The following is an 18,073-nucleotide window of genomic DNA, read 5'->3' as shown; positions in this document are numbered from 1 at the left end:
CTGTGCTCGGGGTGCAGGGGGTGAGGACAGGGCACCCGCAGTGCCCCACCCCGTGCTGCACGCATACAAACACGCACGTAAGCACGCACGCGACAACCAGGGAGGTCCTGAGGACCGTGCCCTGGGGCAACGGCTCCCGGCCGTGGTCCCCTCCAGCTCGCCTCCATCCCACGCCAGCGCTCATCACCGTTGTCTGCGGCCACTCAAGGACAGAACGAATGGAACTTTCCAGCCGCAGAGACAAAGACACACGCAGGGGTGAGGCAAACGGGCTGGACAGAGGGCTCGAGACCATGGGAGAACCCACCCTCCCGGACGGTAGACGGCCCTGAGGCCCCTGAGCACTCTCCACGGGGGGCCTGGAGCCCAGCGTCTCCGGAAGGACGTGAGCAGGAGCAGTGTGGTGAGACCCCAGCCAGCTTGGCTCAGAGACCGGCACCTGCCTTTGCCGTGGCTCGCGGTCACGCCGGGTAGGGTCTGCCGCACGCAACCACGGGGGCCTGGGACGCCCCTCCCAGTAACCCAGCCAATCCCCGGGCCCCAGAGGTCAGGGGCAGCTGGGACGGCGCTGGGACCTGCCAGGTGACCTCTGCACCGGGCCCCCCAACGCCCCGCCCCGTGTGAGGAGTGCAGAGGTCCCCACCTCGAAGACGGAAGCCGGCCCTTTCCTCAGGGCGCCCTGGCCAGGGCAGAGGGCACTCACAGGCGTGACAAGTGGGGTCCCCGCCCACCTCTCCGGGGAGCAGGCCCGGAGCACAAGTCCCAGTCCTCGGGAGCCCTCCTCAGACTGCAGGGCTATTCAGGGACTTCTCAAGGCCAAGACCGTCGCAGGAGCAAAGCCCCAGGCAGGTGCCCGCGCTCTGAGTGGAAGTGGTGCCACCTGCCCAGTGAATCGCACCGATTACAGAGAGGCGAAGCTCCAGGAGGTCTGGTTTCCGGAGAAGCACCGCCTTTAATACGCAGCCGGCCCCTGCCGCCCCCCGAACCCGGGATGAGCCACCCGGCACGCGACACGGGCACGTGTGGCACTGACCCCCTCCCCACCGCCTAGCAGGGAAAGAAGTCGGGGAAGATGCTGTCCACCTCATCCCGCAGGGCCAGGCTGGGGCAGCCGGCGTCCGAGCCCCAGGGTTCCAGGGGGCCGTCTGGGAGCTCCTGGGAGCCGGGCCCGACGTCTGTCAGGAAGCTGGGCTCTGCCCTGTCCAGCAGGCCGCTCCTGGCCATGCTCCGAGAAGGGACACTGGCGCCTCTGCCCTCCAGAGACCCTGGAAACGTCAGAGACGGGACACGTCAGCCTGGGTACCTGGGGTGCACGTGGCAAGGTCAAGGTGCCGAGAGGCCCAGCTCTGCCCGTCTGTCCTGCCCGACTTGGAAGCCCTTGGCGCCCGAGGGCCGTGTGGGGTGAGTGGGCCCACGCATGCTGGTCCCCCTGAGACCCGGGAGAACCCACCAGCCCAGAACAAGGAAGGCGTCTCCCACGACGCTGAATCTTACAGACTCATTCCACGTCCAGACACCTCTGTGGGGACGTCGCGTGCAGAAAAGGCACAGATCCCGAATCGCGGGTAACACACAACCAGCCCCACGTGCCACGCTCACGCACACGGTCCACATGCGTGGTCGCCACCTCACGCTCCCCCCCGCCCCCAGCGACCCCGACAACCACCAGCAAGGAGCAAGAGACAAATACTGGGACCCCGAGACTGCCCCGCACACCGAGCTCGAGCACGTCTCCTCTTAACCCCAGCCACCTGCCCAGCCCCTCGTCCAGACCGCCTGAGACCTCGGGGCCTGTCCCTGATCAGGGCAAGTGGTGGCCGAGGTGGCACGCCCCCACTCACCCAGCCACCAGTCGGGACTGGCGCTCAGCAGGAAGGACGCCCCATCTTCCACATCACATCCGGACGCAGACCTGAACGAGGCCGGGAGAACGCACCCTGACCGAATGGTCCCAGGTGGACCCGGTCCTCCAGCCTCGAGACAGAGGTGTGTGCCCTCAAAGGTGGCTTCAGGTTTAAGATGAACCGGGTGCCCCCCCTTCCCCGCCAGACCCCGAGCCTGCACGCTGGGGACAGACTGGCCCACCCCGCTGCCTCTGCTGGTTTCTCTCCAGCCTCTGCCACGCTCCCTTCCCACGCCCCAGCTGGTGCACGCTCACAAAACACAAACTCGTTTACTATCAGCCGAAACACAGACGGACTGGGAACACGACAACATTTTCGGAAACGCGTCAGAGAGCCGCACGGCAGCGTCTGGCTCAAACAGGCCTGGGCTGGCAGCTGTGGCCCCGGCAGACAGAGGGGGAGGGGTGCGAACTTCCCAGGGGCAGGGGCGGGCAGAGCGCAGGCAGGGCTAGGAGGCGGCGTGTGGGGCCGGTGCGCACGCCCACCAGGGCACCCACCTGGTGTCCAGTGTCATGGCCGAGTCGGCCCCCTCCATCAGGGGCCCAGCCTGGCCCCGGCAGCTCTGAACCTCTTTGCTCACCAGAGGGGAGGGTGGCTGCCAGGAGCGGGGAGGCCAGGGTGGAGGCGACCTCAGGGCCTTGGAGGGACTTGGGTCTGGGGGCCGGGTCACCAGGCTGCAAGGCTCTACAAGAGAAGGCAGGTGTAGGTCGGCCTTCCCCACGTGGGCGCAGCCCTCCCCTAAAGGCCCCAGCCCCCACCCACTGCACCCTGCACGGGGACACAAGGAGCTCAGGAGCAGGAGGCAGACAGACCCCCAAGGACAGACGCCCAGGGCCGCAGGGCTATGCACCTGGGGCCAGGGGAGCTTCTAGGAGGAGACACCGCTGACCTCAGGCCAGGCCCTTGGAGCTCAGATCTGGGACCCTACCCCCACCTGCCCGCAAACCTTGACCCCGGCCTCCACCCTCAGACCTAGCCCCCTTGCCGCATCACCTCTGCACCCTCACGCCCTGCCTGTGGCCCCGGCTCTGCCCCCAGCCCTGTTCACGGCAAGCCCCCTCCCCTCCTCGACAGGCACATTCCGGGAACCGGAAGACATAGCCTCGCCTCCTGCGGCACTCGGAGACTCTGGCACAGAGCAATCACCAGCACCCGTGTCCAAGAAGCGACAAATAGCTGGGGTGCGGGGTCCAGCACGAGAGAGACATCATCAGAGGTGCCTGCAGGCTTGGCCGGCACAGCACCAGAGAACAAAGGCCCCGTGCAAGGCCGATGACTCTCACTCCATACAAAAAAAACCATCGAAAAGGCACTGAGGGGGGCAAAGAGTGGGGCAGGATGGAATTGGGGGTCGCCCCTGGGTGGCTCAGTCAGTTAAGCGTCTGACTTCGGCTCAGGTCATGATCTCAGTTTGTGAGTTCAAGCCCCACGTCGGGCTACGTGCTGACAGCTCAGGGCCTGGAGCCTGCCTCAGATCCGGTGTCCCCCTCTCTCTGATCCTCCCCTGCTTGCACTCTGTCTCTCTCTCAAAATGAATAAAGGTTTTTAAAAAATAAAAAAAAAGAAAAGGCACCGAGGAGAGCAGGGCAGTGTGGGGGCCGCTCCAGAGAGCTGGCCATGACAGGGGCCAACAAGTTTCCTGGGGGACCCAGGGACCCCTAGAGGCCCGGGGCGGAGGAGGGGCGGGGGGGCCATCTTTGGGGAGCAGAAACAAGTTCAGAGACCCGCTAGCTTGGACCCTGCTCCCCAGCAGACAAGCTGACAGAGAACCACCACCGCTCATGGCTGACCCGTCTGGGGCACCTGAGCCCTCACACCCGCCCCTCCCGGCAACCCTTGTCCTGAGGTCTGGACCGCGGCCGGAGGCAGCGTGGGGTCTCCGAGGCTTCCCCCCCGACAAGAGGGTCCCGAGAGAACCAACATTAAGCATCCGCGCCCCGCTCAGGAACAGACCCTGCCCTGCACTCCTGCTCACCGGGGAGGGCTGGCGGCCCGTCCAGCACCTCGGCCGCCCCCAGCGGGGCCTCGCCCTCGGCCACACCTGCGGTCGCAGCCTGGGGCCTAAAGGACAAAAACACAAAGACAGAGCCCTGAACGGGCTGTGTCTGCTGCCCCGACGGGCTACCCAGCCACACGGGGGACACTCACACGGTCACGCCAGGCGCCGCCATCCCGGAGTCTGGTGCCCCGGCTGAAGTCGGACTTGACAGGGCCAGCTGCAAAACGTCCCTCTGCCACTTGTGCCACGTCTCCTTGGACGGAGCGAGAGCCTAGAATTGGCACAGACGTGACACCCGACAACGGTCAGGCAACAAACGGGAGGGAACAGCCCACCGTTCCCTGTCACCCGCTGCCCCGCTGGGGTCAAGGGGGTCAGCCCGAGAGCAGACGCCGGACCGGAAAAACAGAGCAGGTGGAGGCGCGCATAAGGGACTTAAGTGACGACGGAGCTCGTGCCCTGGGACGCCCGCCTCACTCGTGGAGGTGGAACCGGCACAGACAGGGCGACGCCTGCCGAGATCACGGCCGCCCGAGGTGCGCGGCGCAGGGCACGGGGGAGGCCAGCAGGTCAGAGCCGCCTCCCGGGCCGAGGCGACCGGCAGCCGTGGGTGCGGACGGGGGACCCACACTCACGGCGGTGGGCGGCTCCTGGCTGGGCACCAGGTCGCCGGCCAGCCGCAGGAACTGCACCGACATCTCCAGGACCGAGGCCATGTCCTCCCGCCGGCCATCAAAGCGGGGCAGCAGGGCCCGCAGGCGCTCGCAGCTCACGGAGATCCGCTTCCTGCTTGCAGACAAGCAACAACAACCGTCAGCCCACCCGGCCTCGGCGGCCAGGTCACCCGGGGCACCTCCGGGCACCTCGGGGTCTCGTCAGGTTGAAGAACAAGACCACCCCCCCTCGTTAGCTCTCCAAAAAACAGGCTGTGCTTGTGCCCTAGACCACCAGCGCCAGAGACCCCAAGTGCACAACCTCCAGATGCCCACAGCTCAGGTCAAAGGGGGGGGGGTGCTGCATTGGTGGCCCCGGGAACCCCCCCCTCCCTTGGGGCTTCTTGTTCACCGCGGGCACCAGTCACGGTCCCCTTACTGCACAGACCCCGCAAACCCTGTCCCAGCGGCCTATAACCCCCACCGGGCCACTGGTCAATCACCCGACGCCCACTCCCCTCCCCCATCCACCCACCCCCCCAGCAGCCCGGCCCCTCCTCCCCCAGCGCGGCTCACCTGCGCTCCCGCTCGCTGAGCACGTTCCGCGGGAGGCCGGAGCCCGCACGCTCGGGCGCCTTGTCTTCGCGGCAGCCCTGGGCACTGGATGGGGAAGAGCCGCTGCCCGGGAGAGGCCGGGGCGCCGAGCTCCGTGAACCCCAGAACGCCGTGGTGGACGTCCTCCGGGAGCCCCGCCTTCCCCCCGTAGGGCCTGCCCCACGGGCCTCGCCGGGTGGGGGGACCCGCAGCGCAGTCCACTCGCATTGGGTCCCCCCCGCCCAGCACCCTTGACCCCCTTCAGCCCCCCAGTTCCTCACCCGCACCCCCCAGCGCCTGGCTCAGCTCCCCGGGACGCCATGACCGCGGCTGCACCGAAGCTGCCTCGCGCGCCGCCCCGGGACCCCCACGCGCCGCCCCACGTGTGCGTCCCGCCAGCCCCGCCCACTCACGTGTGCCCGCCGGCCCCGCCCAGACGCGTGCTCTGCCCCACCCCCCCACTCGCCCCGGACCCTCAAGTTTCTCCCGCCGGAAGCTGCCGGAAAGTGGTGGCCTGGATCTGCCCGCTCCAGGGCCGACGTGTGGCCCGGGCTGAGTGGTCCTCCCTCCTCTTCCGGGGGGTCGGCCCACCTCCCACTCGGGTGTGGCCTCCCTGGGTGCCAGCCTCCAGCTGGGCTCTGTCTACAGGGAGGCGTGATGCCCTGGAGGAGCCTGACCGTGGAGGAAGGCGCGGGTAAATGGCCACTGTGGGAAGGGAGGGGCAGGAGGGCAGAAGCGGTGATTTTCGGGACAGGGCTGGGCGGCTGGCGCCCCAAGCGGGAACCGGCAGGAGCCCAGGCTGGACGTGGGCCCGGTGTCAGGAGGCCAGAGGTGGCAGGTTGGACTCCCCTACAGAGCAGTGGGTGTGACCTGAGGCAGGGACAGGCACAGGTGTGGGGGGAGGAGGAGATGAGAGTTTCTGGAACGTTGTGCGGCCCGGGGACCCAGGGGAGACCGTGAGGCCCAGGTAGGGGGGTTCCCAGAGGACGGGGGGGAGGCTGGTCTGAGAACTGCTCACCAAGATGTGCGGGGCTCAGGGGTCGGTGAGGGACAGGTTGGAGGGTCCCCACCTGCTGCTGGGGGCCAGCCGGTCTACAGTCCACGTGTGCCTGCCCCCTCTTGCAGGGCGCTCCACCTAAATGAAGTGTCATCACCCACCCAGGAGCCAGGGGGCATCCTGACAGCTCCGAGCCCACCCCGACGTCACCTTCCCCCGCTGCGCCTTCCCCTACACCCCAGCGCCTGCCCCATCCCAGCCCCTTGCCACGCCTGTGCCTTCTGCCTGCCCTGGGCCCTGGATTCTCCCCACGCCTCAGCTCATTCCCCAGGGGCCTGCGGGTCTCTGGAGGGCTCGATCCGCCTGCTCCTCTTGCTGGACCTCCGGGGGTGAGCTGGCGGAAGTCGCTGAACGCGGGTCTGTTGGTAGGACGGAGCCCTCCTCCCAGGACCGAGCGACCCTGCGGCGCGCTTGGGGTTCTCTGGCCACCGAAGTGCCCCCTCCTGTCTCTCGCGGCTAGGACGGCTCCGAGCGCCGCGATGGGGGCGGGTCCCGGGGTGGGGAGGCGCCCAGCCAGCTGCGTCCCCGCCTGGCCCTCAGCCGCCGCGGTTCCCGGCGCAGCCGGCAGGGGGCGCGCCCGGCCTGGCGCCCGAACCCCGACCCTGGAACAGGCTTTTTTTTCTCTGCTCGGAGAGAGAAAAGTGTTGTGTTTCGGGATAAAGCAAAGAAGCTTCACCCTGGGCTCCGCATCCGAGCCGCCGCCGCCGCCCCGCATGCCGTTCCCCGACGGAGCGCGCAGCCCGGGGGGCTCGTACAGGGGGGCGCGGCCAGCGGCGCGCGGCGGGGGCCACACCAACCGGACCTTCGTGTTCGACGACGGCCGATGCGCCCCCAGGTAGGGCCGATGCGCCTCTCCCCAGGCGGAGGGAACCCAGTCCCCGCTAGCGCCCCCTCCCAGGCCCCTCGCACCCCACAACCGCGTGCCCCGGGGCCCCTCATCTCCCAGAGCCCCACACCCCAGGTGCCCATGAGCGCACCCATGAGCGCCCTCCCCCGCACCACAGGGAACAGGAGCGCCCCACAGGACCAGCCTCCGCGGCAGGTGCCTGGGGCCGGCGTCTGTCTGTCTGCCCCCTTGGCGCGCAGGTGCCCCCAGTGCGGCCATTTTTGGGTGTGGGGCTCCGAGCAGCTCCGGGGTGCCGGGAGCCGGGCTGCGCCAGCCTCCCAGCCCCCCTCCACCCAGCCTGCAGGAAGGGCCCACTGGGGTGCTCCCGCGAGGGGGTGGCGGTGGGCACAGGGGCAAGGGCACTCCACGTGGAAGCGGGTGTTCCAGGGCCCTGACTGCGTGTGGGAGGCAGGTGGGCTGTGTCGCACAAAGGGCAGGGATTTTGGCTTTTAATGGCTTGGTATTTTTGGCTTGTCGTTTCCCTTTTGGGCGTTTCCATTTGCTCACCCCTGTGAGAAGAGGGCCAGCTGACCTGGCTTCTAGGTGACCTGGGAGTCAGTCGTGCTGGGCCACCTCTCCCTGAGCAGGGTCCCGGGATGCCACATGTCCTGTCCATCCAGGTGACTGGAGCTCTGGCGGAGCCCAGGAAGGAAAACAGACCCGACCCGCTTGTGTCCCAAACCAGGGGCAGGCATGCCGGGGGGGAAGGTCAGGCTGGATGGGAAGCCCCCCCCAGGGAAGGGTGAAGACTCACCCCCACCAGGGAAAAGGGGGCTGTGTGAGGGCCCCCCCCCCCCCCCCCCCCCCCCCCCCCCCCCCCCGCCGCCCAGGGAAGGTCAGGCTGGGCGAGGGAGTGTAATTCGCCTGGGCTGGAGCGGGAGCGTCTGAGGCCAAGACCGTTAGGTTAGGGAGGCTGCCCTCGGCTGGGAGAGGGGAGACCTTTCTCCGGGCAAATGAGGGTCTGGTGGGGGTGGGGGGGACTTCTGCGGCGCCGGTTCCTACACTAGGTTTGACCGCAGGGGCAGCTCTGGAGTCTGGTGGCCCGGGTTTCCTCCTTCCCTGGAGCTTGGGCAGGCTCTGTCCTGAAAGGTGCTGGGTGATCCTAATAACGATGCTGGGGTTTCCTGCAGAGGTGAGGGTGGCCGGACACCTCTGCCTGCTGCTGGCGGGGGCAGCCCCCAGGCCGGCGGGTCAAGCACTTGGGGACCTGGGAAGGGTTCCTGGCTCTCTGGGCTGCAGGAACCTCTACCTTGGTGCCTGGGCCCTGTGCCTGTCCCCGGGGGGTGAGGCCCCAGGTCCTAGCCGCCCCCGAAGATCCCTGGGCACTGCCTTTCTTACCCTGTTCCTTCCCTGGGTGCAGATGTCGCTGCCATGCAGGTGACAGTTGTTATGGAAGGGGCAGGGGCCTAGGAAGGGCCGGGCTTGCCCCAGAGCAGGCCGGTGCTGGCCTTCTGGTCAGAGCCCTCTGGCCTTTCCCCGAACTGCCGGTCCCCCACAGCCCGGCCCCCCCCCCCCCCCCCCCCCCCCCCCCCCCCCACTGACCCCGGGGACTGGTTTGGCACCCTGCAAGCCCCGATGGCAGAGGGCACAGAGAGCTGGGGATGACGCCCTGCCAGGGTGCATGCCTGGCCGGAGGTCTCGGCCCGCCCTCTAGGCCCATATTAGGGAGCAGTGCATGCAGGGCAGCAGGAAGTGGCCCAGGCCCTGTGGGAAAGGTTCTCAGGGCCCGAGGCACAGCCCAGGCCTGGCCGGCACAGGGGTGGCTTCCCGGTCCGGGGACTGGGAGGAACTCAGAGCTCTGTTTTTGGCCGGGAGAGTCTACAGCAGCAGCTCGGAAAGACAGGGGTGAGTGGAAAGGGGAGCAGAGGTGGGGGGACCCACCTGGGGCTCCGTGTCAGAGTGCAGGTCCACGGGTGTGACCGTGTGTCCACACGTCCAGCTGGACCACAGCCTCTGAGTCCCCCAGCCAGCTTGTCCACCTGCCCGGGTCTCAGCAGCCCGTGAAGTTACTCGGGATAGTCACGGTGTGGCCGACGCCGGACTCTGTCACTTGACTTCCCCTCCCTATGGAGGGTCAGTGACCGAGTGCAGATTCTTTCCTGAGGCTTCTCTTTGGGCTCCCCGAGGACGCAGGGTTTTGTGGGCTGTTCCCAAGTGACTCCTGCCTCCAGGGGGCGGCGGTGCCTGTGTTCTCCTCCCAGACAAGCCCCCGGTTTTCTGAAACGGGGGTCTGAGGGGGGGTCTGCCTGAGCGTGTCCAGACCACAGGTGGGAAGGGTGTGTACCTGACTGTGACGCGCCCCTGTGCACACCCCTGCGTTCCACGTAGGAGCGCTGTGCTGGACGGAGTGGGGGCACCCGGAGTGTGTAGGAGGGCCCTGCCCCTGCCTGGGGCTGGAGAGGGGGGCGATGGGGTGTGTGCGAGTCTCTGGGTGGAGCCCCAAGATGGGTGTTGGCCCAGGAGCAGCCTCTGATCACACAGGTATTTTTGAAGTCGTCTTGGGAATTCTTTAGTGTGCGCGCACGTGTGCGTGTGCGTGCATGTGTGTGTGTGTGTGTGTGTGTGTGTGTGTGTGTGTGTGTGTGTGTGTAGATGAGGCCGCCCACACTGACCCAAAATCTTTTTCTCCTCTGGAGCATGGAGATGAGCCAGGGGCCTTGCCTTGGGGCGTGAGGCCCGTACTAGCTACTGGAGAGCTTAAAATGTTTGCAAGGGGTGGAGGCAGGACCCTGGGCCAGGACCTCTGGAGAGGCCTTCCAGAGAAGTCCGCCGTGCGGTTTGGTTGGACCTTCCACAGGCGTGCTCAGGGATCCACTGTGCGGTCGCTCTGGCCTGTTCTGTGCGGGGCAGTGAGGTCTGGAGCTTTGGACACGCCAGCCACCCCTGGTGCCAGCTCTTGTCGGCCTGTGACGTTGCCCCACGTATTTATGGTGACTTAATCAGAGACTCCCTGCCGGGGACCTTGGCTGGCGCTCGTCAGGAAGGGCAGCCACCGTCTCCTGGCTAGCGGAGGGGGTCCGGGAGCCCCTGGGGACCCAGCTCTGGGCTGCTGGGCAGCGACGGAAGGGGCTGTGGCTGGGACCCAACCAGTGTGCGACAGTGGGCCAGCTGCCCGCCCCGTGGCAGAAACAAGTCCCGGTGGCTCTGGTATGTTCCTCTTGTCAGCGTCACCCCTGCCGAGCAGCTGGAGCCGCCATGCCGAGACAGAACATGGAACCACGTTTCTGCCGTCGTGGCCACCACAGGAAGCTGGGGTCGGAGGGCAGGTCGAGCTCAGCCCCCTCGTGGGGCATCTGTAATCACTGTGCTGGGCGAGGCAGGGAGGCCGGCCACTGCGCTGTGGCTGCGGGCACCCGTGGTCTCGGGGCCAGCGGCTGAGGACCCAGGGGGACCCAGTGGCCCGAAGAGGTCCTCCCTGACCCTGTGGATTGTGGGGGCAGCAAGGCTCGGGGAAGTTGAACAACTTCTCTACCGTTCTCCTGACCGCCCCTGTGGAGACCTTGGTCACAGCTGGGGGTTTGCACCGGCTCTGGGCATGCAGGGGCCTGGGGTCCTGGAGAGGCCGATAGCCTGGTGTGGAGCCCTTGTGGGAGGCCTCAGGGTGCTGGTAGGGATGTGACCCCGGACGTGTTGGCAGGTGCCGGAGGTCAGAGGACGGGGAAGCCACCAAGTTGAGCTGTTTGGACACCGGGAGCACGAGGCTCTAAGGCCAAGATCTGCCAGGTAGAAGGCGTCACGTGTGGGCAGATGACATCCCACCTGGGCTTCCGTTTCCACATAAGGCCCGCAGCACCTCTGCAGGCCACGCCAGCCTTCAGAGCCATTTGGTGTGGCCAGCATGGGGAGCTGGTGCGGTTCTCGGAGGGCTGAGTAGGGGCGTGGCAGGCCGGACAGGGCAGTCTCCTCCCAGTGGAGCCCCCGTGCACTGCTGTGACGGAGGGGACGCCATCTGTCCTGCCAGGCTCCCAAGGGCCCCCCACCTCCATGCTGGCTCCGGCTGCCCCCAGCTGCACCTCTAAGCAGCCACCGTGTGTCCAGCCCGAAGGGGAGGGACTTGGGCGTCTTCAGCCACAGGATGGGGTGCAGCTCGTCAGCAGGACCAGCCAAGGGTCGTGGGCACCCGGGGACTGAGTCCTGGGCCTTGCAGTGGGGACACAGACCCACCGCCCAGCGGTGGGTGACCCAGACATGCCGCGTCCTTGGGGTGTGCAACGGGGGGGTTTTCCTGAGCCTTAGGTCCCAGCCCAGGTGGGCGGGGCGAGAACTGCAAATCCCTGTGGCTTCTGCCTCCCCTACGTCGTCGCGGTGGGGCTCGGGGAAGGGCGGGGGGGGGGGGGGGGCCCCCCCTGCGTCCACCCCGCTACCATCTCCTTCCTGGAACACGGGTTTGACAGGTGCACGAGAACCCCACTCCAAAGCGTCGGTTCTGATGACTCTCCAGTTTGAATCCAGCTCAACGACGGGTTCTCAGCTGTCACCTTGGAACCTGATGCATCTGGGAGACGGCGGCCAGTGGCTTCCACAGTGTGGACTCAGAGTCCCTTCCCCTGAGGGGCGGGAGGACGCTCCCCGGAGACGCCTGAGCGAGGGCTGCTGAGCAGCTCGAATGGCTCTGGCTTTTTAATTATTGTGCAAAGGAAGCACTTAGCGTTTCTGTTGTGGTCAGCAGACAGGCTGCTTTCCGCTTCCACTGGGCGCCAGGCCCGCTCTCCGCGGCCCCCCACCCCGGTGACGCTGCACTGTCTTCCGGACTCGCCTGCATGCTGAGCGGGGATGCGCGAGGGCGTGCGCACGCATGTGCTCGCCTACGTGCCCACGTGCACAGACATGCTCGCACACGCGTGCGTATGTACATCCGTGCGCACGCGTGCGCACACGCGTCCCCCGTCCCCAATTCCTCTGCAAACGTGGCTCTCCAGGCTCCTTGGGAATTTAGGACTGAGTGTGAACCTTGAGGGACACCTCTTAGGAGAGGGACCGGGTCCCCTCAGTGACCTCAGGCCACGGGACGGCCAGTTTCAGCACTGCCAGCAGGTGGGGAGACGCACTGTTTTCCCAGGATGCCACACGCCCGGCCTGAGGAGACGGGGGGCCCCTCCCCAGTGGCCTGCCCAGAGGTGGGCCCAGGACGAGAGGGCTGGGAGACTGTGGTTCTGGCCTGGGGATGCCGGTGGTGGGCGTGGTCCCCTGGCCTCCTGGCCCCCAATGACGAGGCCGATGGTCTTCTCACGTGGCACCATGGGCGACACATGGCCTTTCTCCCCTGCCGTCACCCCCAAACTGAGGTCACTGTGCAGTGGGGACAGTCCATGAGTGGCATGCAGGCTGGGTGCCCAGAGGAAACTTCCTCTCCAGAAGGGTCCTTTGGAGTGGTGCCGTGCTTGGATTTTGACACGGGACCCCACAAAGTGTGGTTCCGTGCTGGGTCACACAGATTGGCCCGTTCATAGCACAGAACTGTCCTGAGTCACTGGTGTTCGGACTGTTGGTGGCAGCGTCCTGAGGCTGGGGGGGTGGAAACCTGGGCCCGGGCGGGCTTTGGCACAGGTGAGGGTGTGCGGGTGTTGGCTGTGGGTGGGCCAGCCCTGCTGTTACTTCTCAGACCACGCGAGGCTCCCCACAGCTCCTCTCGTGTCTGTCCGGCAGACACGGACCCTGAGGCCGGATCCACGCCCTCCCTGCTCTGGGCCTTCCCAGACCACACGTGGCCACCAGCGCGCTCCCCCCCTGCTCCCCGGTGACCGGCGAGGCGGGAAGCTTTTCCTCGTCCGCGCCGGCTGGCGTGCGTGTTCTTGGACCTGCCACTCGCCCATCCTTTGCCGCTGTGTCTTTTCTACGAGACCTGCAGACATTCTTGGGGGGACCTGACCGTGGTCATCCCCGCAGGCGCCTTCTCCCTGTTGAGCGCTGTTCTGTCCTTGTCCTTGGCTCTGTTCCTTTGCATGCTCGGGTCTCTGCACATCAGATGCCTTCCTGATGCCAGATGGCTTCCCCCTGTTTCTCTCCCAGCCTTTTCCTCGGTGGGGGCCGCGAGGTGGGGGCCGGCGCTAGCCGCAGCGTAGCCTCTGAGTAGGTGGGTGTCAGCCCCGCCCAGGCCAGGCACGCGCCTCCTGTCCCGTCAGCGCGGTGGGGGGCACGTGGTGCCCACCACCCCTCCCGCGCCCTCAGGTCCCTGCCGTGTGTCCGTCCTTGTGCCAAAGCCTACGCGTCCCGTGGCTGTGGCGCTTGGTGGTGACGGCGGCAGGCACGTCTTGGCTATCGTCACGTGTGTGTTTTTCAGTTTGAGTTTTGAAAACAATGTGTCGCATTCTGAGAAAACGACGGTGTGTGCTGACGGGAGCCGATAGCCTCTGCCCTTTTGTCTGGAGAACGGACTGCTGAGCCGTGGGCGCCGTGACCTCCTCGTGCCGGTAGTGACAGCTTCCAGCCAGTGTCTGGGCACCACGCGGTCTCCCCGGTGGCCCTGTGAGCTTCGTGGCAAGGGCAGCTCGGGGCGTGGGGTTTGCACGGCTGCGGGTCTTCCCGAGGTGGGTCTTCCCCGAGGTGCTTGTGCTGTGCTCCTGCTTCTGCCCTGGCTCCTAGGGTGCGCTCAGGTGGGGCTCGCTCACTGAAGCTCTCTTGTCTCTTCTAACAGCTTTCGGTCGGTTCCCTCGGGTCTTCTAGGTGAGCGGTCACGCCGGCCGCAATCGGAGCCGAGTTGTCGATGTTCGTGGCTCTCCTTCCTCTTTCTGTCTCATGTGGCGGCCGTGATGCCCATCGTGGTGGGCAGACTCACGTCCCGGGGAATGGCAACCCTATTTCGCAGATATGATGTTGGCCTAGGTTTCTGGAAGATTCCTTATGTTGTTGGTTATTAAGGAGGTGTTTTCTTGCATTTAATTTATCAACGGATCTTGAACAGTAGCGAGTGCTTTATTTGCGTCTACCGGTATGATCCCGCTGGATTTCCCCCTCGAATTTCTTAGTATGATGAAGCATATCGCCCTTTTTTAAGATAAGTTTTATTCCACGTTGTATTTCGGCAACGCAGTGTTAATACACCACTGGGTCCCACCCGCCGACGGTTTCTTTGGGCTGTTTGTACTTAGAGCCACAAGGGACGTCGCCCGACGTCAGTGTTGGTTCTGTGCGCATGTGATTTCAGTGACGCGTTCGGGCCGGCCTTGGGGACCAGGGAGAGCAACCCTTCTGTGCTTGGGCATCGGGTTGACCGAGGGGGCAGAACGCGAGTGTGAAAGCTCCCAGTGCCTTTGGTGGGAGGAGCATGTCCTTGCCTGTTTGCCTTCCTGAGGTCTTGCTGACTGACCCCTTGAGCACCAAGGGGGTGGTAGTGAGAGGGACAGAGAGGCACAAAGTCCTGGTTCTCACCACCCGAAGGCAGCCGGCACCGGCACATCTCGTACTCGGGACGGCTGCAGCATCAGCCCGGCCTGGCTTCCCAGCGCCCTGGGCCTCTCCTAAGCTTCAGGACCTCGTGTGGCTGCTTAGGCGCCATGAGCCCACAAGTGCTCAACTCAAGTACAGGAATCGTGCGTCCTGGCTTCACCCAGCTTGTTCCCGGGATCCCGTGCCACTGTCCTGCGGCCACAGTGCCAGGCGTGCCGCTGGCACTCAGCCGTGGCTCTCCCTCCCACGGGGTTGGGGCACGTGACTGCGTGTGCACCAGACTGCCCAGAGGACTTCCCTTCGTGCGCGCCAGGCTGTGCGCTTCCTGTCATCCTTGGCCTCTCCCGCTGGATCCCATAGGTCAGCGGCACAAATTGGAACTCCCCAGAGGGGCCTCCAGCTGACCTGGAGAGGGCTGGATGGGGACTTGGCCATCCCAGGAACTTGACACTTAGGGTCAGAGCCTTCATCCGGTGGAACGTGGCCAAATGTTGTTCAACGGCCCAGCATTAAAAGCCGATGCTGACTGAGCCCTCTTGGGCCAGGTATGATGCTGAACGTCTTGCATTTTCCCTTCTTTCACCTGCATCCAGTCTGCTCATGAGGACGGAAGGCGTCCTTGCTTACAGAGGAGGAAACTGTGGCTCAGAGACGGGAAGTGACTTCCCTGGGCCTCCGGTGTGAACTGATGGGACAGGAGCAGGCCACACTCGAGTCACCGGGACCCTCGGGTGCTGCCTGAGCCTCGTGTGTTTGTGCCGACAGGGCCTGCAAGTACCCAAGAGGAGCAGGGCCTCCCCCACCCTGCCTGGAGGCAGGGGGCCGCCCTACCCTGGCTCTGGAGGTTGGCAGGTCCCACAGATGAGGCTCCACGTCTCATCCCGAGGGTGTGAGGGCTGGGGGGGAGGGACACCTTAAGCTGCCGAAGCACTTAGTTCTCGTAGAAATCAGTTCTCTGGTGCACCCATCACAGGAGATGTGAAAGACAATGAGTATGGTCTCAGGGGCCCCAGATTTCCTCCCCAGCCCCTCAGGTAGGCAGGGAGAAGGCGTGGGAAGGGGCATGTAGACTGTGTCTGGGCGGTTGAGCCACGGTCACGTTCTTGCCCCCCCTTGGGCAGGGACTCATGCCCTGAAGCTCTCAGTGAGACACGCCTTGGGTTAGGGAGAGGTCTCGGCCAGATCCCGACGCCTCAGGGGGCATTGCTCAGCCATGTGTCTCCTACGGTGGACCCAGAGACCCTGGGGGCCCTGCCCTCAGCTAGCACAACAAACAGCGTCCCTGGGCCTTCCACGGTGCTGGGGGAGCGTGGCAGAACGCCAGGAGGCCTGCGGGGTTTCTGTTTACCACCCTGTGCTCGCTCGAGTGTCCAGTGTCACAGCAGCACCACGAGGGACGAGGGGCAGCACAGCCTTACCATTCACCCCGGGGCTGGGGCGTCGGCCTCCCACCCCCTGGTGCTCTTCCCGCCCCCGGCATCCCCTGAAGCTGGAGGTCATCCGCGGACGCTGCCAGGTCTGAGCCTTCAGACCGCCAGAGAAAACCCAAAGCAGCTCAAACTGGGAGGGAACAGAGGCAGCCATGGTCTTGGGGTTCTGCCGTGGAAGGAGGCTTTTAGCAAGAGAGGGGCGACATGGCCCCAATCTCTGGCCACGTGGTTTCCCCTGCGTGCGCCTCCCCGCAGTCCCGCCAGCTTGTGACTAAGGAAAAACATGAGGGCACGCTGATGCAATTAGGAAAATGTTATTTTTCAAATGCTGCCAGATCCTCAGGGTTGACCCTGTAACCTGGGAAGAGACTGCACGGGCGTGTCAGGCCTGCGTCTGCAGGGACGGTCCTTACGCAGCTCAGCTCCGGAGGCTGTAGGCTCGCGGTGCGGGACCTGTGTGTTGCAGGGGCCGGGGAGCATGGGGGCTCAGGGAGGGCTCCTGCCCTTCCCAGTGTGAGAAAGGAGAGAGGGTTTCATAGCACCTACCCGCCCCCCCACCTGCGTGAACCTCGAGCTCCAGGTGAGTGCCTGACCCCCGCCCCCGCCTCGTGCTCCCAGCCTCCAGGCACAGCCTGCCCTCAATTTTCCAGCTCCAGGAGCTGAGTGTGGTCAGCAGACTCCTGGCCCTGCCCGAAGGCCAAGCCCAGCTCCTCTGTCCCCCTGCTGCTCTCCTGTCAGTCAGGCTCAGCCTGGGGAACGGACCTGCTAAGGTGGAGAACGCCCTCCCTCAGTGCACACTGCTCTCCCTGCAGCAGCTTCGGAGGGGCCAGGGGGGCCCAGCGCAGGGCCCCCCCACTCTCAAGTATCAATGCGGAGGTGCTGTTCTCCTCGGGGTCTTGGCTCTCAGAGGAGCCTGGTGAGCGTGAGCCCAACAGGTGGAGAATTCCTGCCTTCTCACAAGCATGCCCCGAGGGCTGTCTGGGAAGCAACGCTGAGGGATGGCCTGGGGCTGGACGCACCTAGAAGGTTAAGTGATACCAGAGGACCAGGAGTCCAGGGTGCTGGTTGAAGTCAGGAGCCTGGGTCTCTGTCTGCACACCGGTGACATTGGCAGTCTCTGTTTGCACACCTGTGACATGGGTGGTCTCTGCGCATCTGTGACATGGGTGTGTGTGTTCCCAAGGCATTCCATTAACAGATGTGCGGTTGCCTTGCTGGGTCAGGTGCTGCCACGCTGCTGTGGGGCTCACGGGGTGGCTAGTGGCCCTATGATATGGGGAGCAGAGAGGTGCTGATGTGCTGAGGGCTTTGAGGGCTGCTGGCCCCTGCCCCACACTTGTGCATGGGTAACTAGCCAAAGTTCACTTCCATGTGGAGATGGGGGCGGGGAAGGTGCAGGAGCCCTGGAACACAAATCCTTGCCCCTCAAAAAGCGGTAGACCACCAGGGTCTCTCCTGGGGCCGGCCCCCACCCCTGGTTCCACCACTGCCGGTGTCTTTAACTCATGTGATAGGGGCAGGGGTCTCTGTGGTCTCAGAATCCTGGTGACAACAGGTAAGGGCACTCAGCCAGAGTTCAAAGAGATCCTGGCACCTGCCCCCTCCCAGGTTCTGATCTGACCCAAGCCGCTTGGCCCCAGGCAGGCCAAGGACAAGGGCCTCTTCTGAAGGCTCCTGGTCATTCACCCCCACCCGTCCCCCAAGAGCCTGAGGGTCTGGGAGGAGGCCTTTGGGTCAAAGATGGGTGTCCTGGACCCTGAGGAACCCCAAGCAGCCAGCCTTAGCAAGAACTGTGGAGGGGAAAGCAGGAAGGCTTACAGGGCCCTGAATTGGCCTTGACAAGCCTCCCGCCATGCCCTGGAGGTGCGTCGGAGTGAGCCCCAGGCAGGGGCAGTGAGTGCATCTCAGTGGCCACAGGCCTGGCGGTCTGGGTGGGGCTGCTGGGGGCAGGCCAAGGGCTGTGGGGCTTACAGTGTGTGCGTGTGTGTGTGTGTGTGGGGGGGGTTCGTGCAGGCAGGCCCTGGGGGGGGGGGGCGGGGGGAAGGGGGGCCGGGCGGAGGGGTTGGGGGGTGCAGGTGGGAGGGGGGGTGGTGCTGGCCAGGGGCTGTGTGGGGCTGACCAGGCAGGTGGCAGGTGGGTGGGGGGCGCAAGAGTCCGGCTGGGG

General features: G+C 65.6%; 2 protein-coding genes across 2 annotated transcripts in view; one reads left to right on the top strand and one right to left on the bottom strand.

Moving 5' to 3' along the window:
- Positions 1-939: 939 nt before the first annotated feature.
- On the bottom strand, positions 940-5,507 carry SOHLH1 (spermatogenesis and oogenesis specific basic helix-loop-helix 1). The gene is made up of 8 exons (XM_049631714.1): positions 5,432-5,507; positions 5,133-5,234; positions 4,539-4,689; positions 4,053-4,174; positions 3,880-3,965; positions 2,402-2,588; positions 1,842-1,912; positions 940-1,265 (listed from the first exon to the last, which is right to left on the bottom strand). The coding sequence occupies exons 1-8, from the start codon at positions 5,470-5,472 to the stop codon at positions 1,048-1,050; spliced, it is 978 nt and encodes a 325-aa protein (XP_049487671.1). The 5' UTR covers positions 5,473-5,507; the 3' UTR covers positions 940-1,047.
- A 1,305-nt stretch (positions 5,508-6,812) lies between these two features.
- Positions 6,813-18,073, top strand: part of KCNT1 (potassium sodium-activated channel subfamily T member 1) — a 60,639-nt gene continuing 49,378 nt past the window's right edge. Inside the window, 1 exon segment of the mRNA XM_049631701.1 lies at positions 6,813-7,042. Coding sequence (XP_049487658.1) covers positions 6,921-7,042 — 122 coding nt within the window. The 5' untranslated portion in view covers positions 6,813-6,920.

Source organism: Panthera uncia, chromosome D4, assembly GCF_023721935.1.
Source record: "Panthera uncia isolate 11264 chromosome D4, Puncia_PCG_1.0, whole genome shotgun sequence".
Classification (NCBI taxonomy): Eukaryota; Metazoa; Chordata; class Mammalia; order Carnivora; family Felidae; genus Panthera; species Panthera uncia.
Note: the sequence above shows the minus strand (reverse complement) of the source record. Positions and strands in the feature narration are given on the sequence as shown.

Coding starts and splice junctions, on each gene's coding strand:
- SOHLH1 (XM_049631714.1), bottom strand. CDS start 5,472: ATGGCGTCCCGGGGAGCTGAGCCAGGCGCTGGGGGGTGCGG. Junction 3,966..4,052: donor GCGGCGCCTGGCGTGACCGT/GTGAGTGTCCCC, acceptor TTTGTCCTTTAG/GCCCCAGGCTGCGACCGCAG. Junction 1,266..1,841: donor CAGTCCCGACTGGTGGCTGG/GTGAGTGGGGGC, acceptor TGACGTTTCCAG/GGTCTCTGGAGGGCAGAGGC.